Here is a 24,295-nt window from a genome sequence, read left to right as displayed (position 1 = left end):
CTGGCCTTGGCCACCCCCTGGGGGTTGCTCGTGACACCCAGGGAAGTGGACATTGGTGAGCCCGAGGGGGCCAGGAAGGGGCACGGGGGCAGCGAGTGTGCGGGTGGAGGCCCCGGCCCCGCGGGGCGAGCAGGCAGGAGCACTGGGCAGCCACGGGGCTTCCCCGGGGCTCCAGGATGGGCCGGGGGCTTTGGGATTTGGGGGCTGTATAATGGGGAGCCATGGTAGGTTCTAGGAGTGACGGTGGACCATGACCATCCTGCCAGGTGACCAGCGGCGGGGGTGGCCATGGGGACACCGTGCCGAGGTGGCCGCGGCCGGGCCTCTGTACCAGGGGGACTGGTGGGCGTTTGCCGGGGGCAGAGCTGGGCAGATGGAGGTCGTGATCATCCAGAGCCCAGGAGGAAGCCCTCCTGGGCCGTCTGTCAGTCTCTTTATCCCCGCTTCTGCCTGGGGACCCTGTGGGCTGGACGCTCCCGGGGGTGCTCCCTGGAGCCCTGTCCTGGGTGCTTGGGAACAGATGCCGCCTGTCCCTCTCCATGGCCTCACCCCCCCCCCCCGCCCTTCCCCAGGTACGGCAGGAGTCGGTGTCCTGGGGGCGTGGTTGGATTGTGAACAGGGCAGAGGTTCTGGGGTCAGCCAGGCCTGGCCCTGTGCTCACACGGCCACCTCGGGGCCTCTGCCTCCCCCCTCCTGCTCTTGCTGGGGGCCCAGAGGGGAAAGTAGCGGGCGGAGCCTGGCACACAGCGGGTCCCCGGCAGATCTCAGCTTGGCAGTCCAGCCCAGCCCAGCCCGTCGGCCTCGCAGGCCCCGAGGGGCTCACAGGTCAGCCTGTGCTGGTCCCAGAGCGGCTCCTGCACAGAAGCTTCTTGCCCAGAGCAGAGAAGAGCTGGCAGGGTTTTCAGCAGAGGTGGGGCGGGGTGGCGTGCCAGGGTGACCTTTGAAGAGGCTGCCCTGGCCTTGTAGGGCCCGGGGGGTGGGGAGCGGGGGTTGGGCTGCTGTGCTGTCCAGGTGAGCACCCACAGAGGCCCTCGCCTGCGGAGGGAGGTGCCCCTGCTCTAGCTGAGACGGGGAAGCCCCTGCTCCAGCGGGCAGACGACAGGTTCTCGGTCTGTGTCACTGGTGAGGCCCTGTCTCCGGTCTGCAGGGCCCCGCCAGGCGGGCCCCCGCACGCGACTGACACCGGCCGGGAGCCGCTGGCTGAGTCGGTGCGGCGTGGGTGAGCCTCTGCCGAGGGGAGCGTGGCCAGGGCTCACAGCACGTGGCAGTGGGGGTCATGGGAAGCCCTCCGGGAACTCCTTGGGAGCTGAGCAGATGCCCTCTTCCCCGGGGACCCCTGGCCTGGCCGCGCCCCACCCACCGTGCGGCCCCGGGCTCTGAGCATTCGTGCCCACGGCCGTGAAACGGTGGTGCTCCTGGGCAGAGGGGGGACGTGGCAGTGTCTCCAGGTGCGACCCGCCCACCCCAGGCCCACAGGAGTTTCACCCGGAGCATCTCCTCTCCCTGGCCCTTCCGGAAAGCTCTGACCTGCCCGGCCACCTGCCTGGAGGCCCCCACACTCCACCACAGGCGGGTGGGGTGTGGGCAGGCTCAGCCCTGGTGTCTGCAGATGTGTTCCAGGGCCCGACGGGGATGCACGTGAGAGTGAGAACAAACAGCTGTCGGGGGCAGGACGCACAGGCGTGTTCCCCGACGGAGCAGGGCCTCTGCGCCAGCCAGGGCAACGTGGCTCAAAATGAAACAAGAATCATTTCTTTTCCTGTTGAGAAGAAACTGGTTCAACCAGCCCGCAGACTCGGGGCCCTCTCTCCCCCGCAAGCTCTCCTGCCGCAGGCGGGGTTTCACCAGGAATCCCCCCTTCCCACCCACCTTCCTCCACAGTCTGGGCAGCGCCCCACAGGTGCTGGGGACAGTGGAGGGGACAGCCTGGAGGGGAGGCCGTGGCACTCAGGAGCCCTCGCCTGGCCTCGGAGAGGTGAGCGCGCTTCCCGCTCCCTGCGCTCCGTCCCCACGGTGGGCGGCGCTGCTGGGCGCCAGGTTCTGTGCCTGCGGCTCGGTGCCCGGCCGCCCCGCTGGCCGTGGGGGGTCTTCGTGAGGGCGAAGGGTCCTGGCCGGCAGCTCTGGCTCTGGCTCGGGAGGAGCCTCTCCCACCGAGCCCTCCCCCTGCCCGCTGGACGAGAGCTCCCGTGATCAGACGGGGTGTGTGGGGCCGGTGTGCTGTCGAGTCCTGCTTAGACTCGCCCTCTGCGATACGGGGGTGTCTTCGGGGAGACTTCACAGCCCTCTGCGGGGCCGCGGGGCAGGCTCGCGTGCGTGGGGATCTCTGATTTGCAGCGGCCGGGGTGCCGACGGCAGGCTCATCCGGGCAGGCTGCCGGTTCCTCCGCATTCCTCTTGTCCCCCCCGTTTCTGTCCCTGCGCCTCCTCCCCCGGCATTCCAGCAGGTCTGGGGGCGTCCACGGCTGCTGCTTCTTGGCCCGTCCGGCAGGCCGTCCAGCAGGCAGCGTGTGTTAGACTGCCAAGCGGGGCCGTGGCCTGGATGTCTGGCCGCAGCGTGGGGAGGTCTGCCTGCTGCGCCCGGGGACGCGGGCCCGGCCAGCCTGCCGGGGGTCTCTGGCCACAGGGCTGGAAACCAGCCCTGTGGACTGTCCGGGGCTCCTTGGCATCTTTCTGGGAGCATTGTACTGATGATTGGGGCCCTCTCCTGGCTCCCCCTGCAGTGCTGGCCGGGGTTGCTGGGCTGGTGGGTAGCCCCATCGGCGAGGCCACCGGCAGCCTTGTTGCCCCCTCGACTGTCTCTGGGGTGGAGGGATGTGGGCACCTCTTGGTGAGATCAGATGCCTTGGAGCCCCTCAAGATTTGGGGGCCCTAGGTGGTGGCTGTGTGGCTTGCACTCGGGGGCCGGGCATCTTTGAGGTTTCTGCCTGTCGGATGGATGGATGGATGGATGGATGGATGGATGGATGGATGGAGGAACGGCACCGGGGACAGGAGGCTGCCCGAGCCCTCGGGATGGGACTTCTGTCCCACAGCCACTGACCTGACGCCGCCGGTCCTGACCACTGCCCCTCCGAGTCCCTAGGCCTCTGCAGACCACCTGTCTGCTGGTGCTCAGCGCCCCCCTGCCCATCGCCCGTGGTCACGTGGCTTCTGGAAACACTGGCCCTACCCTGGGTCCTGGGAGGCTCTGGAGTCACGGGGAAGAGGGAAAGGAAGGTGGGGAGTTGGCGTTTCCTGGGCCGCGTTTGGGGCTGTCTGTGCGACAGGTCCTGGTACCTGCTACCTTGAAGCTGTGAGCGGCCCGTGGGGCCTTCTCCCTGTCGCACCTGGGCACACAAGGGTGGCCGGGCGAGGACGGGGCTGGGCCAGACAGGCAGGGCTCCGGCGGGAGCGCGGCCCCGCTGTGCTCCTGGCGTCGTGTGTCCCTAAGCTGCGAAGACTTCGGGCTGTGTGCCGCTCCAGGACTCCCCGCCCTCTCTGCTCCGTGGTGGTCTGAGTGGTGCCTCCCTAGGTTGGGTGTGCAGCTCGTCCTCAGGTACCCCAGATAGTGCTCGCCGCGGGCCTCCATCAGAGCACTGCCAGCCTGGGCGGGGGGGGGGTGATGACACCCCCTGCTGCCAGAATGAGGGGAAGGGGTGCAGGTGCATTTGGTTGACTCTGTGGCTGGGCCTGGTGTGGCCCCGGCGGGCAGCCTCCGGCAAAGACCGCGGTGGGAGTGCCCCGGAGCACTGGTGCTGTCCTCAGCTCTTTCTCCAGCACCTCCCGGGCCCGGGCACTGGCTGGCTGCTGAGCCCCTCCTGGCCACCCCCTGCCTCCCGGCCGTGCTGCTCACTTCCTCCACGGTGGCTGGACTCCAGCCACACCTGCTGCCCCCCGGGCCCAGCTGCGATACCCCTTCCGTACGAGGTGGCTGGGCGAGGGCGGCCACGCCACTCTTCTTCCCCTGCCCCTCACCAGCCCTGGCCTGCTCAGTATGGCCAGCAGAACCCCAAAACCCCATCCCTTTCGCTGCTTGCGGCAAAACCCACTTAGCGTCAGTCTCTCTGGGCTTTAGGCTTTCATGCGTGCCGTGGGGCAGGACAGGGGTTTGCTTAGGTGGTGAGGTTGATGGTGATGATGGTGATGGTGGTGATGTTGATGGTGATGGTATAGACGTATCTGTCATCGAGCGCTCAGTGGATATCAGCACAGACGTTGTGTTACCCTGGGCTTTGTTACAGAGAGTGGTTTCCCCTGTTAGACCCTTTGGGCCTTTCTGGGGTCTTTCTCCATGAGGCGCATTGCAAGGAGTGTTCCATCTACCCTGGGAGTTTGAAGTTGGTCAGGGCTGAGGGCTTTAGGTTGGTGTCTCCTCATTGGGACCCAGAAGTCCCAGCGCCTGTGTTACTGTTTCTTGTTCTCACACCCTGGGATGCCAGGGAGTTCCTCGGGAGAGCGGCCTGACTGGGGCCCTACAGATCGGGGTTGCAGTCCTACTCTTGGCCTTTGTATCTGTTTCCCCTGGGGGTCCAGACGTGTGAGCAGCCATGCTTTGTGTCATACACCCTCCTGTGAGGGGCTTTGATGCGCAGCCCCTCGCTTTTCCGTGCGTCCCACACTCCTACTCTCAGCCCCTGATCACATCCTGGGGGCCAGGGTATGAGTTCAAGGAAGGAGAGCCCAGCTGCGTGGCTGCTTCTGGGGTGGGGAAAGGAGCCGAGCCCCTGGTTTGCCTGATGTGGGTGGGGTCAGGGGCCTTAAAGACAGGTTTGGCGTCTCTGAGTTCTTGAGGCCTTGTGCTCAGCTGGGCCCCAGGGCCCTGACCTGACCCAGCCCACCCGGCGTCACTCTGAGGGGAGGACGCCTGAGGCTCTTAAGGGAGCCCCTGACTCTTTCCGAGTCTCGGGCAGAGCCTCTACCTATTAGGTCCGTGGTGGCTGCTCATTCTGGGGCCAACACAAGGCCTTGGGGCCGGCAGGGTCATGATGTCCGTCCCTTGGCCTTCGGTGTCCACCCTGCCTGCCCCCTCTCCACCCCTCCCCTCCTGGGCCCCCAGGCATCCCTGTCTGTTGCAGAGGGCGGGGTGGGGTCGTGCCAGGAAATAGGACTTTGGAGAGGCCAGCTGGTGGTCTCCATGGGACCCATGGGGGTGAAGTCCCTGTTGGGTGCCCAGGGACCAAAACCCTTGGAGCCGTTTCCTGTGGGCATGTGGGGGCAGGGTGAAGGAATGCACGTCTTGGCTTGCTGTCCCTGTCCTCTCCCTCCCTCTCTTCTCTGGGGTCTGGGTGGATCTGGGCCACCCCGGACCCTGTGTAGAGCTGGGCAGGTCCACGTTCTGGCCCCCTTGGGTCCGTGTGCTCGCTGAGCCCGGCAGAACGAGACCCCCGAAGCTGCCTGCCTGGCACGTTCGCCACCCTGCTCGAGGCCCCTGGGCTTGGGGCAGGACAGAGACCCTCGTGCTCGAGGCCCCCTGACTTGGGGCAGGACAGAGGCAGGCTGGGGTTTCTCCTCACCTCTGTAAAGGCCCAGCTCACCTGTGTCCTCCTTAGCAGGGGCTGAGACTTGGGGCTGGGACCACTGGTTTGGGAGAGGGCAGAGTGACCCCAGAGGAGCTGAAATTTCAGCCTGAGCCACCTGAGCCGTAAGCTGACACTGGGCCAGGAGGTCGTCGGTGGGCCATGCTCTCCGAGGGCCGGAGGTGACAGGCCCCTGGGTCCCAGCCCACCCTCTGCAGGGTGGGAAGCAGGCACGGACGGGGCACAGGGGCCACCACAGTAGCTGCTGCCTTGGGTGCACTCTGTTGGCAGAAGGGGAAACAGGCCAGGGGCCCTGAGTCCCGGCAGCGGTCCGCTCTCCCTGTGGCTGGAGCCTCCGCATGTCAGGGGCCATCTGCCCAGCCGGCCTCAGTTCCTGAAGGCCCCTCGCCCCGTGGGGCCAGCAGGAGCTTCCCCTCTCCCCCTCCTTGTGTTCCAGCCACTCGCAGCTTCCCCCAAACCCAGACGCGCCGCGGTCCTCACCGTGTCCCCACCAGGCCGCCACTTCTCCCTCCCCTGGCGGCCTCGGGGAAGCAGTCCTTCCGGAAGGTGGGGGCTGTAGGTGGGTGTCTTGGGACGCTCCTGAGGGCCTGCCAGCTCCTCGATGTGGGGTTTCGGTTCCGGGGGGGGGGTCCCCGGGCAGGGGCGAAGCGTTGCAGGGGTGGGGGGAGCTTGTGCTCAGAACTGTTCTTGTTCTTACAACGTTCTTCCCTCTTCCTCCTGGGCACCTTCGCTCCCGCCCCCACGCCGGCCTTCCTGCCCCTCTCCGAAGTGGGACCCCTCCCCGGGCTCCCTCACTTGGACCTCCTGTCCCTCCCTCCCCAGTCGGTGCTTCCTGCGTGGCCCGCCCAGTGTCCTCCTCCTTCCCACTGGACACGCGGCCCCAGCCCGTGGCCTGCTTGGACCCTGCCCCGATCGGTCCTGCCAAGAAGGGCCTTGGAGGAGCCCCAGCACCCCTTTCTAAGAGTCAGGGGTTCCCTGGCTGTCTGGGGGAGGTGGAGCCCCCGGGGCGCGCCCCCACCCCACCGCGGTGAGGCTGGCATTTCCTGCCTCCTCCCCGCCTCCCTCCTGCCATGCAGCCACCGGAAAGGAGGCGGTGGGGCTTCCCCGGCTTCCTGCCGTGGGGTCCCAAGGGCAGGGGGGGGTGTCCTGGCGGGACCCCATGCGGCTGTGGAATTTTGGAGAGCGGAGATGTCTCTTCCCTCTCTCCAAGGGACCTTGGGCCACCTGTTCCTGAGTGGTGGCAGTGGTTTCCGCTTGTAAGCAGCCGCGACCGAGAGCCCACCGCCGGAAGAAGCGGCCCCTGCCGTTGTCTGTCCCCAGGAGACCGTTCTCGGCTTCAAACTTTATCAAGCATAGCTCTTAACCCCCAGGCTCTGGGGCTCAGGGAGGTTCTGGGCGCCTGCTCTGGGGCTGAGAGCCCAGGGCTTCCCACCTCTGCCCGTGGCTCTGAGGCTGCCCTCCAAGTATTTGTGTGTGAGATGCAGTTTTGTGGCCTCGAGTATGTTTTGTGCTAAAGGAGAGATCCGTCCACCACCTCTTCCGTGCAGCCTTCCTGGACTGAATCTGGCAGCCTGTCCAGGTGTCTTTGCCTGTGTGGGGGCTGCTGGGCCTCCCGTCCGTTTGGACAGAGGCCTGTCTCGTGGAGGTCCCTATGAGCTCCCGAGTCCCACTGATGCCTCATCGTCCCAAAGAGGGCATGGCGGCGGGGAGCGGTGGAAGGGGTGTGAGGTGCGGGGGTGCTGAGGGTGTGAGGCTCGGCGTTTGGGCGCCGCCCCTCCCCACATGCCCCTCTGCACCCCCCTGGGCAGGGAGGGCTGGGTGTCAGCTGGCTCCCCCGTGTCTGAGCTTGATGTCCTGCAGCCCCGCCCCCCCCCCCCCAGCCCCACTGAGCGAGGATCAGATAAGTGTGTGGCGATCAGCCAGTGACAAGGCCCCAGCAAGTCCAAAGTATGACTTTTAAAGAATAAGGCCTTATCGCCGCCTCCGCTTATCAGCGGGTAGGGGCGGATGGCAGCGGTGGGGCCTGCACCCACGTGGAAGGGGGTGGGCAGGGCCTCTGCGAGCCGAGGATGTTTGGGCATTTTTTTGCCTTTTCTTTCTAATGTTCCCCTTCCTGGCCAGAGTGTCTCTCTCCAGAAGACTCCAGAAAACACACCCAGCCCATTGTCACCCAGGCTCCGGGAAAGTGTCTTCTGTGGATGTTCTATGTAAACAGGAAGCACCCAGAGTGGGGGGCCTGGGAGCAGCAGGGGTCCTGAGGAGGCGGGCTGGGGTGGGGTGGGGTCCTGGGACCCAGCAGCCCCAGGGGCTCACAGCAGGGTGGAGCGATTGCTGGACACTGAGCACGAAGCCTCCGGCCGGGTGGGCAGGGTGCCTGCTGCAGAGGCTCGAGGGGGGTGCTCCTTCCCCCATGGGCTCCCCTCCTCCTGGTTCGCAGACTCGGGCTGGGTGCAGGCAATGCCTTGGGGGGCTGGGGAGCTTTGGGGTGCAGGCTGGCGGCTGGCAGTCAAACAGGCCTCCTCCCTCCCGGCCTCCCTCCCTGCCACCCTCCCCCCTTCCGGCCAAGCTTTCTCCTGCCTCTCCCTCCCTTTCCTTGGGGGGGAGCAGCAAACAAACAAACAACCAGCAGCTCCGGGGGCACCGGCCCCTGCAGCTGTGAGCCTTGGTGGCAGCAGAGGCCCCTCCCAGTGGCTGTGGCTACGGCTGCACCCGGCCCCTGATGGAGAACAGCCGCAGAGAAACCCTGCGGGCCCTGCTCTAATCAGGGCCCAAGGGCCCCCAGGAGTACCGGGGGGGGGGGGGGGGGGTTGGAATCTAGGAGTGGCTTCTCTTGCTCGGCCCTGGAATCATGGTCTCCTTCCCACTTGTGGGAAGGAAGGTGGGCGGCTCCCCCAGGGACGCCATCCTGAGGCGGGGAGCCCCAGACGCCCCTGCCTGCGTTGCCTCTCTCTCTGTGCTGCCCTGGGAGGCGTCCGCCAAGCCTGTTTTGCAGGGTCCATCTTGCTCCCCTTTTCCTGCCACCCAGAAGTCGGACAGGTGCTTCTCTAGACCGCGTGGAGGGGACAGCCCTGGTCCAGGCTGTGGCCACCTCCTGTGGAGCAGGCGTGCGGAGGGGGAAGCCGAGCCTCGGGTAGGGGTGAAGCCGACTGCAGGCCGGAGAGGCGGGCCACAGTGCTCGCCTGGTGCAGGGGCAGCTGCGGGTTTCTGGGCTCCTGTCTTTGGGCGGGTCCGCTGCCTTCTCTGTGCCTCAATACCCTCGGCTGTCACAAGTGGGTAGGCAGGGACGTGGGAGCTCCGTGAGATCCAAGATCTGCAGCCGGGCCTGCGTCTGCTGTGCTCGACCGCCTGGCCTCTCCCTGCCTGTCCTCTCTCGTCAGCCCTGCCCCCCCACCGCAGGCTTCCCGCGGGAGTTCCCGGGTTGCGGACCTGGGGCCCTTAAGGACTAGTAGGGCCGATCTGCAGTACCCATCCTTGCCAGCAGGTGCTGCTACCATCCGGCTCTGGAATTCTTCAGTTTGGGTTTTCAAGTTCAACAAAGCGGCTGATCTCCACTTTTGTGAATGGCTGGGATTTCAGACGGATCGGACGAAGCTGCCCACTAGTGGAGTCGGACGGCGAGCAGTGGCAGGCGGGCTCGTCCACCCCCGACTCCACTGTGGGACTCTGGTTCCACGGAGCGGGAAGTGCCCAGCGGGCAGGGGGCCGCGCGATGGGGGCAGGTATAGGCTCGCAGAGGAGGGCGTCTGGCAGAGTGGCAGAGCCTGCTGTGTTCCTGCCGGAGCCGCCCACCGCGCCCTTCGGGCTGATCCCCCCCCCCTCCCCCCAGCGTCTCCAGGGACAAGTTCATAAATCCCTGCATGAGGGTCTCGGCTGGAGTCACGAGTGCCAGGCTCCGACTCTGCCGGTTGGCAGCTTTGTCCTGAAGTGTGACGGTGCGTGCCCCCCCCCCCCCCCGAGACCGTTTGCACAGGGAACATTCAGGACACGGCCACTGCAAGGTTGGCGGAGGCGGGTTTTGCACGGGGCCGTCGAGGGGTGCAGCCCCCTGACCTGGGGTGCATGTGGACAGAGGCCACGCCATCGTGTCTGTGGTCCCGCTCGACCTGGCGGAAGCACCTGTGGTCACCGTGGGCTGGAGCGAGAAGGGCCGAGGGAACATTTTGCCAACAGGAAGGCTGAGGCCCAGAGGGGCCCCTGCTTGCCTGGGGGGGGGGGGGGGGGTGGAGTCCACTGGCCTCTGCCGCCCTCGCCCTCGGGCTCCGCCGGTTCCTGATGGAATGCTGGAGTGTTCGCCCTGTGGGCAGCACATTCACCACCTGAGAGCCTCCCTCGGGGAGGTTTCTTCCTGCTGAGCCCCCAGGCTGGGGTGCGGAGGCCTAAGGCCTAATTAGCGCTTGCCGGGCTTTGAAATCCCTGAGATGAAAGTCTGTGTGTGGGAGGTCCCGGCCCCTCCCCACAGCCTCTGTGGGCTGCTCGCTCGGAGCACCAGCCCTCTCGGGAGCGCGGATTTGGGGCACACAGGAAGTGCGCATCTATCTGGGGTTCGTGGGGCAGAGGGCCCCGGCTGCTGGGGCGCCTCCTGGTGCCAGAGCGTCCGGGCCCTGGGCACTGTAAGAACACAGGCCCAGATGTGCCGTCTGTTAAAGGGGGTGATAATAGCGCCTGCCGCAGGCCTCCCACCTCCTCCCTTGCATTAATCTACACTGAGGACACGGGCTGGTTTCTGCCACGGCGTGGGCACCCTGAGGCGTTGGTCTCGTCCTTTGTGCCGTTGTTCCCACACCTTTACCTCAGCCCCTTGAGCATATGGGCAAAGGGACTGGCAGCTCGTGGTGACCAGGCATCCCAGGCGGACAGGCAGCCTTCCCGTCTCCCTGCCTGTCCGGCGTCTGCCCCCCCCCCCCCCCCCCCCCGGCCCAGCCTGAGCCCCAGCACCGGGGCCACCTCGGAGGGGGAGCTTCCGGAGCCCTGGCCCGGCCGGACCTCGTGTTGGGGGGAATTTGCGGCCCGAGCCGTTACGATCGCCATGGGGGCGCTGGGGCCCGGCCTCGCCGCGGTCTCTGTGCCCTGCGGGGAGCAGGCCGGGCCGTGTGGGTTCCTGACCGCCCGCCTCTGGCTTCTTGTCTTGCAGATTTCTCCACCCAGGTGAACTCCTCTTCCCTCAACTCCCCCACGGGGCGTGGCTCCATGGCCGCCCCCTCGCTGCACCCCTCTCTGGGGCCCGGCATCGGCTCCTCGCTCGGCTCCCCCGGCCAGCTGCACTCGCCCATCAGCACCCTGAGCCCGCCCATCAACGGCATGGGCCCACCGTTCTCAGTCATCAGCTCCCCCATGGGCCCCCACTCCATGTCAGTGCCCACCACGCCCACCCTGGGCTTCGGCACCAGCAGCCCCCAGGTAAGTGCAGAGGCGGGCCCCGTCCTGCGGACCCTCGGGGGGTCCTCTCCCCCCTTTATGTCTGGGAAGCCGAGCCTCAGAGCGAGCGGTGGCTTCGGCCTGAGTTTGAGCCCGGGTCTGGCTGACCTCGACTCTCCGAGGTTATCAGCCGGCCTCCCCGCTGCTGGTTGTTTACTCCAGTGTGCCCCCCCCCCCCCGCGGGGGGCTCCCTTGCTCCCCTGACTCGGAGCTCTGTAGGGTGGGGTGCCGCCTTCCTCAGCATTCACACCCACCCACCCCCCTGAGCCCCTGTCCCTTCTGGGCCCTTCCCTCCTGGCCGCCGCGCATGCCCACACCAGGTGGTTCCGGCGCCCCGGGCCCAGAGCCCCGGGTGGTGTCTCCAGGCGCTGTGTCGATGTGCTCTCCTCAGGCCGGGCCCCAGGCCCCACGGTAGTCTCAGCTCATCTGTCAGGGCTCGGTGGGATTTTCCACGGGCGTGGGTTTGGAACAGTCTGGCTTTCAGGGTTGTCTCTGAATCAGGAAGGAAGTGGTGCCTGGCGGGCCTGGCTCGGTCTGGTTCTTGCCGTGGGGACCGTGGGGGCCCAGTCCACCCTCCCCTGGGCACCTGTCGTCCAAACCCCTGCAGAGCTGTCCGGAGCTCTTCTGGAGATCCCTGGGTGGTGACGGGTCCCCGGGGCCCAGCGGGGTGTCCTCTCTCCCAGCTGCGTGCGGTTCCTGCTGGGTTTCTTGCTGGGCGGCCAGAGGGCCTGCCTGAATCCCAGCGGGACCTCCCTCTCTCTGGGGCTCGAGCCGTCCTTCCTGAAATAGGTCCGAGTCCAAGGCTGGGTTCGGCCATTCTTGCCCCGAGATGACAGCCCCGTGGTGGAGAGCCTCGGGGCACATCTCCACGGAGCCTCAGGACAGCCTCCTGGGGAGAGACTTGGGCGCAGGCTTCCCTGCCCAGAGCCACACATGCCCTCATGACAGCCACATCCTGTGGGCTCCCAAGCCCCTGCCTGCGGGGCAGTCGCCTTTGCTGCTGGCCCCGGGGTACCACCGAGCTGGAGCCAGCCCACTGCCCCTCTCGCTGGGCCTCCAGAGCCGGCCTTGGGGGGAGAATCTTGCTGGCTTTTCCAGAGTGACCTTGTCAACCTTTTGTGTCTGGGGGACGGGAGCAAAAGAGCTGCGGTCTCAGGCGTCAGTGCAGAGCTCCCGTGCTCCTCTCGCGTCACCTGGCCCCCGGAGCAGGCAGGAGGCCTGAGGTGCTGGCCTGAGGGAGGCTCGGCTGCTTTGCTGGGCCTGGCCAGGTTATTTTTAGCACAGCCGCCCCACCCCCATTCTTGCTGGCTGCACAGCGAGCCAGGGGGCAGATGAAGACTGAGCTTGCACCTGCCCCCCTGGGGACCGCGACAGAGGCAGTCACCTGCTGGCCCTCAGCCCCATGAGGCTCCTTGTTGGTCGTAGGCCTACCACCTGCCCTGGACGCCCTGAGGGCTCGTGTCCAACAGGAGCCTGGGCGTGGCAGTGGTGTCCCCCAGACCTTGGGGTCACCTGCCACATGGCACTGTTTGCCCGTCTGGGAGCGGGGGCGGGGTAGTACTGGGGACTGAGGGATTTGGGGGACCACATCTGTCCTGTTCTCTCTTATCCTCGGCACCCAGCCAGGTTCCTGGCACTTGGTGGTGCTGGTTGAACCCAGGTTGCGTGTGAGTGAGGGGCCCCTGGCCCCTTGAGGCTGATGAGGGGATTGGGGCAAGAGTCAGGCCTGGGAGAGGGTGTGGGGAGCAAGCCCGCTGTGCCCCAGATGGTCACTGCTGTCCTGTGGCCACCCGTCCCACGTGTCCCTCTGTCCATCAGTCAGCCGCGCCACAGTGAGTTTTGCCACGGTCTGAGCCACGCACTCGGCCTCCCCCGTGGCTGCCCGTCCTGGCGAGGCCTCAGTTTCCCGGTAGCGCCTTCCTGGAGTGAGTGGAGCTTCTGGGCTTCAGCAGCTCATCCTGGAAACCTGGGGTTCCCCATGTTCACGAAGAGTGTGGGTGGAGTTCAAAGGGGGGCATGCCCCACCCTCTGCCCCAAAACCACAACCGCGAAGTCATGGTTGGCGGAACCAGCGAGGTTCTCCGATTTCTGCTGCCGGAGAAGGGCTGGCGCCCTGCCGAGGGCTGCCTGCTTGAGTCCACGCAGCCCAGAAGGCCCGCCAGCGCCCCCCGTCTGCCTCGCTTCGCCCTCCCTGCCCAGAAATGGGTGCCTGGGGGTCCAGATCCCAGGCGCCGGCACCCGGGCTGCCCTGTGCCTTTCCTGGTCTGGGGGCTCAGCACAGGGCCCGGGAGCACCCCCACCGCGCCCCAGAGCCCTCCGGCCCCACCGGGCCTGCCGTGGGCACCACAGCATGTAGCCCTCGCCAGCCCGGCAGACCTTCCCTGGTGGGGGATCTGCTCAGGCCAGTGGGCCGGCTGGCACTGCCTGCTCTTTGTCGGCGGTCCTGTGGCCGTGAGGCCTCCAAGGACACGGCGTCCCCACGGTTTGCCCCTGCCTTGGGGGTCCTGTGAGGCAGGCGAGGCCAAGGGCCTGGTCCCGCGGCGGCAGGCCTGAGCCTCCACCCCCAGTTCTGGCCGCGGATGGCGGGGAAGCCTGCTGTTGGCTCAGGAGGAAGGGCGTGGCGGGTGCAGAAGAGAGGAGCCTCCAGAGGCGGCAGGAGACCCTGGCGGGGCCCTGATGAGGCTGCTGGTTGTTTCAGCGAGTCCTGTAGGCTCCAGTGGGAACTGAAAAAAATGCCAAGGATATGAAAGGGGAAATAGGACCGGGCCCCGCCCTGGCCACACCACATGGCCTCCAGGCCCTAGCCAGGGGCTGTTGGCACCGTGGATGGGGTGCAGGGGGGAAGGGGTACAGCTCCTCAAAGAATGGGGGGGCCAGCCCAAGGCGCATCAGCTTGGAGCTGGGAAGGGCGAAGTGTGACCCCTGACCCCGCACAGCCTGGCCCTGGTGGCCTTATGGGCACCGTTTACTAGTTGAGGCAAAGGATCGATGTGGGTGGCCCCAGGCCTGTGGTGAGTGGGGGGCTGCAGCCAGCCTCGTCTCCCCACGTGTGCAGGGTCTGCTAGGGCTCCCAGAGGCCTCTGGGCTGACTGCTGTGCCCCTGGGAAGCCTCAGGCCGGGAGGGCAGGGATGCCTCCGGCACATGGCCGACAGCCACGGCACTGACTGTCCTTCCCGCCTGGAGCTCCTTCCCACGTGGGGCCCGCCCAGCCTTCCTCACTGCAGTGGCCCTGCCTCAGTTTACCTAGGGCAGTCACTAGTTCTTAGGGCCTGCATGTACACGGGGGACAGGGCAGGTGGCCTGCCACCCACCCAGCACGGTGTGGGCAAGCATGAAAGAGGAAATGCCCAGGTTCCTCTCCCTGGTGCCCTCGAGTGGATCCAGCCACGTGGGGTCCTGGCTGGGCTCCCACAGTGTGGGGAAGGCTGCAGCGGGGGCAGGCCTCCCGCTCCCATGTCCTCAGTGACTCCCCCCCGTCGGCCCCCTCTGCACCCATGTCGTGCCCTTCCCGGACGGCTCAGCGGCCCCTCCACCTGGGACCCAGCCCGCAACGTCTCCTGGAGGCCGAGTGTGTGCAGCAAGCTGCCCCTGTGTCGGCTGTTTTCCTGACGGCGGCCCTCAGCTTGGCCCTCGACGAACCTCAGAATGATTGAATGATTTCCCCAAAGTCACACAGTGGATGGAAGAGGGCATAATCCAGGGGCCCCGCCATAGGCCGTGCTGTTCCCACCACCCGCCTCCGCCCCGTCCCCACCGAGCCAGCGAGCTCTGCAGGGCTGCGCGGGGCTGTGTGTCCTGTGTCGCTGGGCACTTAGGGAACGGCGTGTGACGGGTGGGGTCCCCGAGTGGCTCTGGGCCTGTTCCCCCTGCAGCATGCGGGCATCGCCTTGGTGCCCACCGCCTGCTACCCAGAGGCCTGCCTGCCGGGCCCCTGACCTCCTGAGCCTCCACATCCGTATCTGGGAAGGGACGGGGGGTTTTCCACATGGCAGAGGCGAACGTGTGTGGCGCACCTGGGCACAGGGCCCTCCGCAAACGGCCCCTTCTCTGTCCCCTTTCCTGTGGGAAACGCTCCCAGGCCTGGGGACGGTGCGCAGAGTGCGCCCTGGTGCCACTGGACAGGCCGCTCTGGTCCGTGGCGCCCTCTCACCTGATGGCCCCCAGGGGTTTCTAGGGAGCCCCCCGGAGTCCCGGGTGGGGGGGTGGGGGGTGGTCAGTGCACTCAGAGTCACAGGGCCCCGGGCGGGGGAGGGGCCCAGAGCCACAGGGGCTGGAATGACCCTCCCAGCCTCCCTGGCCGGAGTGGAAACAGGCACTGGGGGCCTTCTGCTTTGTGTGCTCGGAGCACCAAGTTCTCGCTGCCCCGTGAGAAAGCGGTGGAGGTCCGGGGCCGTGGGGAAGGAAGGAGGTGAGGTTCCCGCTGGCAGGAGGGGCCCGGGGCTACCCGGGGGCAGCCAGGCGCCTGCTGTCCTTTCCCAGAGGCGCGCACACCGCCCGGTTTCCGCCTTTGTCAGGGTTTGCAGAAGTGGGGGGCCGGGGGCCGCCGGGCCGGGGTCCTGGCGCCAGTGGAGACAGGCCAGCCCGTGGGCGCAGCGGGAAGCACCCCTGGGCCCTAGCGCTGCCGGGAGAGCTGGGGTGGATGCAGCGGAACCAAAACTGCTGTGTCATTGCAGCGGCAGCTGTTGCCAGGGTGACGGTGAGGTTCCCACGCTTCCTCCTGGGCGCTTCCTCCTGGGCAGCATCGGGCTGTCAGCCTCCGGGTGGGGCGGGGCGGGGGAGGGGCACTGTCTGTCCTGCTCTCCTTGGGTCACGTGATCCGAGCTTCCCCCCCCCCCCCCCCCCAGCGGTGTGCTGCCGAGGTGGACCTCAGCTCCCTTTCCTTGCTGTGACCAGGCCTCGGCGCCCAGCTGCGGGTTGGGGGTCCCCAAAACAAAGTGCCTTCCTCACAGGGGAGGGGCGCGAGCTCACGCTGCCCTGTCCAGGGCTCACTCAGTGATGGGAGGTGGGTGAGAGTCAGGGGGTGTAAGCAGGGCCCTGGGGGGGTCCTCCTCTGAGGCCATGGGGGGTCCCTGAGGGCAGGGCAGGGCTCAGCGGGGCTGGGCCCTGCCGCTCCTGTGCTGTGTGGCCTGTGGCTGGCATCGCCCCTCTCTGAGCCTCGGTTTCCTCTCCGCAAGGTGGGGGGGGAGGTTCATTGGCGCCTTCCTATGGTAGGGCTGGTGGGGGGATGCTGGCACGTGCCCCCCTGGACGCCCCCGGTTTTCCCTCCTCAGCTCAGCTCGCCCATGAACCCCGTCAGCAGCAGCGAGGACATCAAGCCCCCGCTGGGCCTCAATGGTGTCCTCAAAGTCCCGGCCCACCCCTCAGGGAACATGGCGTCCTTCACCAAGCACATCTGTGCCATCTGCGGGGACCGCTCCTCAGGTAGGCCGTCGTGGTTGCAGCGGGACCGCAGGACTGCCCCCACCGCCCCCTGGGCAGGGCGCAGCGGTGCGGGGAGGTGGGCGGCCGGCCGGGCCCAGGAGGGGGTTTCGCGCCGGACCTTCTGGTGTTTTCGCAGCACAGCGATCGCGAGCGGGGGAGGCCGCAGCGGGGACGGCGGTGGGCGGGGCCTGGAGGCCTCCGTCGCGGGGGGCGACGGCGAAGGGGGCAGGCCCGGCCTCGCGCCCCTGCACCCCGACCGCGGGGGTGGAGGAGGCCGCACGCGCCCGGGCGCCGCGCTCACGGCCCCGCTCCCCGCAGGCAAGCACTACGGGGTGTACAGCTGCGAGGGCTGCAAGGGCTTCTTCAAGCGGACGGTGCGCAAGGACCTGACCTACACCTGCCGGGACAACAAGGACTGTCTGATCGACAAGCGGCAACGCAACCGCTGTCAGTACTGCCGCTACCAGAAGTGCCTGGCCATGGGCATGAAGCGCGAAGGTAGGCCCGCCCGGCGCCGTCCCCGCGGCTCCTCCCACGGCCCCGCCCCGCGCACGCCCAGCCGACGGGGCGCTCGCTCCCTCCAGGGGCCAGCCCCGTGGCTCGCCCTGGGCCCTGGGCCCGCCTGCTCTTCACCGGGCGCCTGCTGTTCGCCAGGCCCTGGGCTTGGCGGGGGCCGCCTCCATCCTGCCCGCTGGCGGCTCTCAGCCCCGCGGGGGAACGCGATCAAAGCCTCTTCAGGTGCCGGTGGCCCAGGGCGTGGGCTCTGGGACCCGGGCGAGGGCCGAGGCTGCAGGTGCGAGATGGGGAGAGGGAGGGTCCTGAGGTCGTGTTGCGGCCGACTGGTAAGGGGACAGTCGGGGACGCCGTGGCGGGGACAGCGCTGATGAGGGGGCGGAGTGGAGCAGGGAGCCCCAGATGCCACGGGGGGGTGCCGCTGAGCCCTGCTGCATGCGGGGGGGCCGCCCTGTGCCCCGTGCCCCCTCCCTCGGACCTCCTTCAGCGGGCGTCTCCGCCTTGGATTCAGAGCCCGTTTTATTGACAACCGTTTGTTACGGGCAGGGGTTCGGAGCAGGTAGGGAAGGCCACCTGAGGTCATTGAAATCGTCCAGTTGTTCAGCCAGACCTGGGTCTGAGCCCTTGACCCCAACTCGCGGTGCGACCTCTGCTCGGCCCCCCAGCCATCCATGGGCTTCGGTTTCCCCGTCTGCAGGCTTGATGAGTCCTGCATCCTGGGTCGCTGTTACGTCTGCCTCTGCGCTCAGTCTCGCAGCCGGCGCCTCACGGGGCTGGAGAAGTGCTGCGTGGGGTCAGGGTGTGCATCTCTGACCTCCTCGTGGGGCCTCCAGTGGGGCCTCACCACCTAGGACCGTCCCCTGGGGTGCCTGCGGCTCTCGTCTCATTTCCTGTTTTACCCCACTCGTCCTTGTTAGGAAACTTGAGACCCCAGCCGGGCCAGGTGGTCCTGTGGGACTTCTTCCTCGAGGCCACGAGGGCAAGCGGGACGACGGGATGTCCTGCATCTGGCACTGCTTCTGGCCGGGGGGGGGGGGCTTCGGGAGCTGCAGCGCTGAGCTGCAGGGGCTGGCCGGGGCCTCGAGGAGTGTCTGCCCACCCACCCTTCCTCGGAAAGGCAGAGGAGCTGAAGCCCAGAAGGTCCAGGACTTGTCCGAGGCCACGTGCCAGGCGGGACCCAGGCCCCTGGTGCTGTCCTCGTTCCTTTACGCTATCCAGGGGGCCAGAGGAGGTGTGCACCCGGCCCTGGTTCCTCTGGGTGCCCTTTGTAATCAGGGAGGGTTGGCCGGAGGTGGCCCGTACAGCTGTGTTCCCGGGATGGGGACTTGGGCGGGGCAGGCGCATGGTGGGTGGTGGATGAGTGTGTTCCCCGGGCGTAGGGCACTGGCCAGATGGCCAGGTGCCAGTGGGCTGGGGGGAGGCTCGGGCTCCCTTGAGGACACCCCAGCACAGAGCGAGCTCGGGTCAGCGCCCGAGACCACTCACTGGCCGAGCTCAGCACTCCTGGTGCCAGGCGCCACGCTGGGCACTGGGCACGCAGCAGCGAGCCGTGGGCATGCGTCCGCTGCAAGGGATTGTCACATTACCAGGCGGGGCCCCCAGGTGTGCTCAGCGCTGGCAGGGGACTCAGAGGAGGCGGTGACCCAGCTACAGGCAGATGTCAGGCTGATGCCTTCAGGGCGGAAGGGTGTCGGGGTAGACCGGGTGCCTAGCCGGAAGGGATGGCGTGTGCAGAGGCCGAGGGCATCAGCAGATACGGCATGCTGCAAGGCCTGGATGCCATTCCCGGCCCCAGAGAGTCACTCTCTGTGGGTCCCCGGGACTGCCTGCTAAATGCGGATCTCTCTCTAAGGCCCCCTCAGCCTGAGCGTCATCAGACCCCAGCTGCCTGACCTCCCGAAGGTCTGGGAGAGAGTGGATGCTGCTGGGTCCCAGGGCTGGGGAGACCTGGTCTGACCCCCCTCCTGGCGCCCACAGTGACCGGGTCTGGTGAGTGGCTGTTAGAAACAGCTGCTTCGTGCGGGGCCTCACTGGGCACCGGCCCCGTCTCCACACTCACTCTAGCCCCCTTGCCCGTGGTGTGGGGATTCTGCCCTGACTTCACTCACAGAGAGACGGGCTGCAGGGGTGGGCACCTGGGGGGTCTCCGGGCCAGCACAGGCCGAATCCCGTCTGCAGCCGTTGGCTTGGTCCGGGGTGGCACCAGCCCGTTTGTCTCTCTCGCCTGATGGATAAATCTGGTGCTTTGGGCGCATTCCCGAGGCGGCGCACGGCCCTCGAGACCTGATTTATGGGCCGTTAGATAAATACCTGATCCCGTCAGGGCCCACCTCCCCTTTGCCTCGTACTGGATTTATGAGTCACGAACGTGCGGTAAAAACCCTCCTCCGGAGCTCTCTCGTGCCTCAGACGGCACTCTTACCCATGCTTTCCCGTGTGTAGCTCTGTGGCAGGGCCCAGGCCACAGCCTCACCCTTGGGAGGGGTGACCAGTGGCCGCAGTGTGGCTTTAGTGCTGGCCCCACAGGGGGCTCCACGGTCTCCCAGGCCAAGAGGCCTGTGACTGGGGGCTGGAAACTGCCCCCAGCCCCCCCCCCCCCCCCCCCCCAGAACTGGTCCTGAAACAGCTCTTTTCCTGTCTGCTGCCCTGGGGACAAGGCTGCTGCAGCGGGACCGTGGGCCGTAGGGGAGCGCGTAGGATGTGAGGTGTTGGCTTCTAGGCTGGCCCGGGCTGCGGGGCCCGTCGGTGAGGCCCTCGATCACGCCTCTGTCACGGGCGAGGACCCAGGCGCGGGCCCAGGCAGCGCTGCCCAGTGCGGCGCGGGAGGGCGCGGTCGGGGTGGGCACGGATGGGGACCGCCCCGCCGCGTGCTGGCTGATGAGGGGCGCTGCAGGCAGGCAGATAGCATCTGTGTTGGGCAATGCCGGGGCCTGCACGCACCTGCACCACCTGGGACTCGCTCCACGGCATTCCGGGGGGAGATGCCAGCCGTCCGCCAGGCTGAGCCCGGGCCTGTCTGCTGGAGCACGCGGGGGCAGGGCTCGGGGGGCCTGCTGGCTCTCCTGGTCCGATGGGGGGGATCCGGCCCCCACCAGGGGTGGTGCTGTTCCAGGCTGGAGGGGTCGCCCCTCTGTATGCCTCTCTGCTTCCTCCTTCTTCCTCCAGGAAGGCCTCTCCCTGCTTCCTTCCTGCCTCCCTTTGCTTTCTGTGCTCCGTCTCCCAATCCAAAGACCGGGGTGCAGAGGGGGCAGTGCCTCGTGTGTGTGTGTGTGTGTGTGTGTGTGTGTGTGTGTGTGGCTGCTCTCGAGTACAGACCCCTTGACTGTCCTGGATTGAGTCCCGAAGGAAGGGGGGAACGTGTCCTCTGAGCTAGAGAGCCCCTCCGGCAGGACACCCCCTCTCTGGGTCTCAGTGGCCCCGGCTAAAGAAGGGGCGTTGGGCCAGGCCTGCCTGTCTCTGTGCTGGAAACAGAGGAGGCGGCGGGGCTGGGTGCTTCTCCCATAGCCACCCCCTCCCCCGCCTGGCTTCCCGCCCAGCCCCCACGGCCCGCAGGGGTGCGGCGGACACGGCAGTGGGTCGGGGTGGCCCCCGCTCCCTAACCCCCATGTCAGCGTCTCCCTTGATGCCTGGGACCCCGGTCTTGTCGGGTGCGGAGCCCCCCTCCCAGGCGCATGTCTGGCGGCCCCCTCTCTGGTCTTCCCGGGGCGGTGGGGGGGGGGGGCTCAGGCCCAGGGCGGGGGTGGGGGGGGCAGGGAACGAGGCCCTGTGCTCGCAGACGCCTCCCGCCTGAGGCTCCCCGGCGCTGGCAGAACGTAAGTCAAACATGACTACGTCTAGAAGGTGACTGAGCTGGCAAAACATAAATCCCCGGGCTCCTCCCGCCCCCTCTGCCAGCTACAAATACAACCATAATATTTATAATGATGCCGCTCAGAGGTGCCGGCCCTCCACGGCTTCAAAGTGCTTCACGAAGCATTGGCTAATTAATTCGCGCCGCCCCCGCCGAGGAGGCAGGTGCCGGGGACCCCCACCCGCCACTGCCGCCCCGGGCGCTGCCCCCACACTCGGGCCGCCCCGTCCGCCCGCCTGTGCAGTGGGAGGAAATCTGTGACCGGCGTGTGGGGAGCGTGGGGGCCGGAGGCGGGAGCGCCGCGCGGGGCCAGCCCGGGGCCGGGGCTGCGGTGCTCCCTCCGGGGCGGGGGGGAAGCAGGGCCACACAGCTGGCAGGGGTAGGGCCACGGCGCCCGGAGCCACCCGCTGTCCTGTGAGCTCAGCCGTGCCCCCGTGCTGCTCTGGACCTGCGTCCCCAGCTGGAAGAACGAGGCAGTTGAGCCAAAGCGCATGCCTCTCGGCTGTGTCCCGGCCCTGAAGGTTTCGGATTGTGCCCAGAGCACAGACCCCGGGACCCCCCCCCCCCCCCGCTCAGGGTCTCGGGGACACGGGCCTGCCTGGACTCTGTGTTCGTCACCCCAGCTGCTGGCAGCGTCAGTCCGTGCACGGTGGCAGCAGGGTGACCACGAGGAGGTGCCCTGCCCCAGCTCGGCACCTGCCACATGTTGGGGTCTGGAAGCCTGGCTGGAGAGGGCCCGGAGCACGACCGTGCCTCCTCGCCACCTGCCCGCCAGCTGGAGCTCCCCCCGCCCCCCGCAGCCCCCACCTGCTGTCGGCCTTTGGGAAGCGCCGGCCTTGCAGAAACTCTGACTTGGGCTTCCTGCCTGGCTCCTCGGCCCAACTGCTGCGATTTGCAGGTGCTGAGCTGGCCCCCGTCCTTGAGTCGCACTCTGTGAGTGCAAAGGCCCTCTTCCGTGCTCTGGGTTTCGGAGAGCATAGCCTCTGGCTCGGGGTTGGCTCTAAATAGCCACCGGCCGGCGTGGCAGACATCGCCTGCCCTCAGGGAGCCCCGCGGGGTGGTAGAGAGGTGTCCGTTTGGGCTGTCAGGGAACAGGCAGGCCTGTGGGACCCTTGGGCCAGCACCGTCAGGGAGCCCTCATGCCCCCCGGGCTGGAGCGGCGAGAGAGGAAGGGGGGCTCACGGATCCCCGGGGGAGGGCTGGTCCCCAGGAGCCATGGCCTTGGGAGGAGGTGGCAGGTGAGAGCCGAGGCTGGGCGGGGAGGCGCCAGAGCCACGGACGCCTCTTCCCGCCCTCCTCCCTCCTGCCCGTCCGTTGCATTTGCCAAACCCATCAGGAAACCAAAGGGGAGAGGACTTGGTAAGGCAGCCCGAGTTCGGGCCCTCAGAGCCAGGGCAGCGGGGGTGGGCTCTGGAGGTTCAAGGAGGTGGTCTCGTGACAGCTGGCATCTGTGAGACTCGGGGACGTGCTGTGCCCCACAGAGATGTCCTGGAGGGGAGAATGAGCCCATTTGAGGCCCAGGGGGCCATTGACTCAGGAAGCCCCAGGCCAGGCTGCACCTTCCGCTCTCCAGAAGGCACTGCCCCAGGACATTGGACCGGGAAAGAGGGCACTGAGCACAGTGCCCTGAGAGTGTGAGGGTGTGAGGGAGGGATGCCAGGCTGGGGTCTGCAGGGCAGGGGCTCTGAGCTGGCTTTGGGAATATAAATCAGGGACTGGTCAGCAATGGGGAGTGGGAGACCCGGATGGCCCAAGGAAAGGCCCGCTGGAGGAGGAGGGTGTGGCCAGCATCCTCGGGAGGGCCGTGAGGCCCCCTGGCTGAGCCCCCACCTCCAGGGCTGGCCGGAAGCTGGGCAGTGGTCCAGAGGGCCTGCAGCGGTTGGAGTCAGCTGACCTCAGCTGGCTCCTATGCAGGAGCGTGACCTGGGCTGCAGGTTCGGCTCCCTGCAAACGTCACTGTATTTTATCTTCGTGCTCTACCCACGAGCCCCCCAGGAGCTGGCCGTTCGCCAGGGCCTCTGGTGCTGCAGCTCAGGGTGCGATCTAGGAGCGGGACGGTGGGGGTCCGGGTCCTGCGATCCCGGAGCGGGACGGTGAGGCGAGCTGCTCTGAGTCGGGTGGTCTGGGCATCCATCCAGGTGAGGGTTCTGAGGGGCTCGTGAGGTTTGTTGGGCACTTGGCTCGGCAGAGTGGCCTGCCGGGTGCAGTCATGGGGGCTGCGAGGGGCTGAGTCCGAGGACTGTGTGCCACAAGCACTCGCCCAGGTCTCAAAGCCCTCGGGTTTCCAGTAAGGGAGTGAGCTGCCTGTACCCCTGGGGTGCTGTGGGGGACCTGGGCCTGGCATGTGGGGCTCCCCCAGCCCAGGGTTATCTTCTGCCTTTTACGGGAGCCCTCTGGGCTTGGATGTGGCCGCAAGAGGTGGGTCCAGCTCTCTCGGTCCTTGGGGCCTCCCAGGGGTCGGCCTGCCTCTGGGCTCTGCAGTGAGGGGCTATTTCCAGGCCCTTCCTCTCAGCTTAGATGGGCCTGGGGACAAAAGTCTCCGTGCTACACTCTTGGAAGTCCCCTCACCAAGCTCCCACTCTGTGATGGGGTCTTCAAGAAACCGAGGACCTTGTCTGGGGGCGGGGGAGCCGAGGAGCCGGCTCTGAGGAGGTCGAGGCCACCCCAGGGGCCTGGTGGAGGGGGACCATAGGAGGGTGGGCTTGGGTGGGCTTGGGTGGGCTCGGGGGAGGCTGCTGTGACAGCATCTGGGCATTCCCGACACTCCTAGCTGGCTCAGGCTGAAACAGTACCGTGTGGACAGCCTTTCTGGCCCCGCACCGGGCTGCAGGCTGTGACTTTTCCCTACGGCTGACTCGTTTGCCCCAGTCCAGGGCCCTTAGTTCTCTTACTGGAGAGGAGGGGTGGAGGTGGGGGTCCCCCAGGAGGCTGCGGCAGCCCCGAGGAGCCATCTTGGGTGCTTGTGGGGCTCTGGGTGGGGTCCACAGCCTGACCCCTGGGTCCCGGCCTCTCTCGGGAAGGGCAGTTTGAACTTCGTGGACTCTGAAGTCTGAGGTCTGTAAACGCCCATCTGCACGGTGCCCTGGTGTCCTCCCTTCTGTCCATGTGGGTCTCCTTGGGGCAGTGTGCAAGTGAATGCCCCCCTCTCTGCCTCCTTCCATCGGCTTCTCTCCCTGGGTTCCCAGGGACTGGGCCATGCCCTGTCCACCCATCTGCTCAGCCCTCCAGCCCCAGGGCTGCCCCATTCCCTACCGGGCTGACCCAGCCATCCTGGCTGATGCTCTGGGTTGGCATCCAGCTCCTGGTCTCCCCTGGGCCCCCCTTTTCTTTCTGCAGCTGGATGGGACTTTCAGAGGTGTGTGTCCTATCCTGTCCCTTTCTTGTGGCACAGGAACTTGCCCCTGCTCCCGTGTACCCCTTGTACCGGGTCTCCAGCTGGTGTAAGAGGCCCATTCATCAGGAGTATCTCTGATTTGGCTCTGGGCCTTTGCACACGCTGCCTCCTTTGCCTGAACTATTACCCTTGTCTTTCGTGTTTCTTTACTCTCCTTGCCGCTTCTTCCGGGCAGCCTTCCTGGCT

General features: G+C 67.1%; 1 protein-coding gene across 3 annotated transcripts in view; it reads left to right on the top strand.

Annotated features, from left to right (window-relative positions):
* The window catches only part of RXRA (retinoid X receptor alpha), a 96,216-nt gene that overhangs the window by 57,485 nt on the left and 14,436 nt on the right, over positions 1–24,295 (top strand). For 2 of the 3 annotated variants that reach the window (XM_030293541.1, XM_030293542.1), the window contains exons 2-4: positions 10,647–10,912; positions 16,202–16,352; positions 16,671–16,850. In XM_030293541.1, the coding sequence (XP_030149401.1) occupies positions 10,647–10,912; positions 16,202–16,352; positions 16,671–16,850 (597 nt within the window). Of the gene's footprint in view, positions 1–9,425; positions 9,448–10,646; positions 10,913–16,201; positions 16,353–16,670; positions 16,851–24,295 lie in introns of those variants that run through there. The other variant, XM_030293543.1, reaches the window with a different exon arrangement.

This window comes from Lynx canadensis, chromosome D4, assembly GCF_007474595.2.
Source record: "Lynx canadensis isolate LIC74 chromosome D4, mLynCan4.pri.v2, whole genome shotgun sequence".
In the NCBI taxonomy this organism is placed as follows: Eukaryota; Metazoa; Chordata; class Mammalia; order Carnivora; family Felidae; genus Lynx; species Lynx canadensis.
This window is presented reverse-complemented; position numbering and strand designations above follow the sequence as displayed.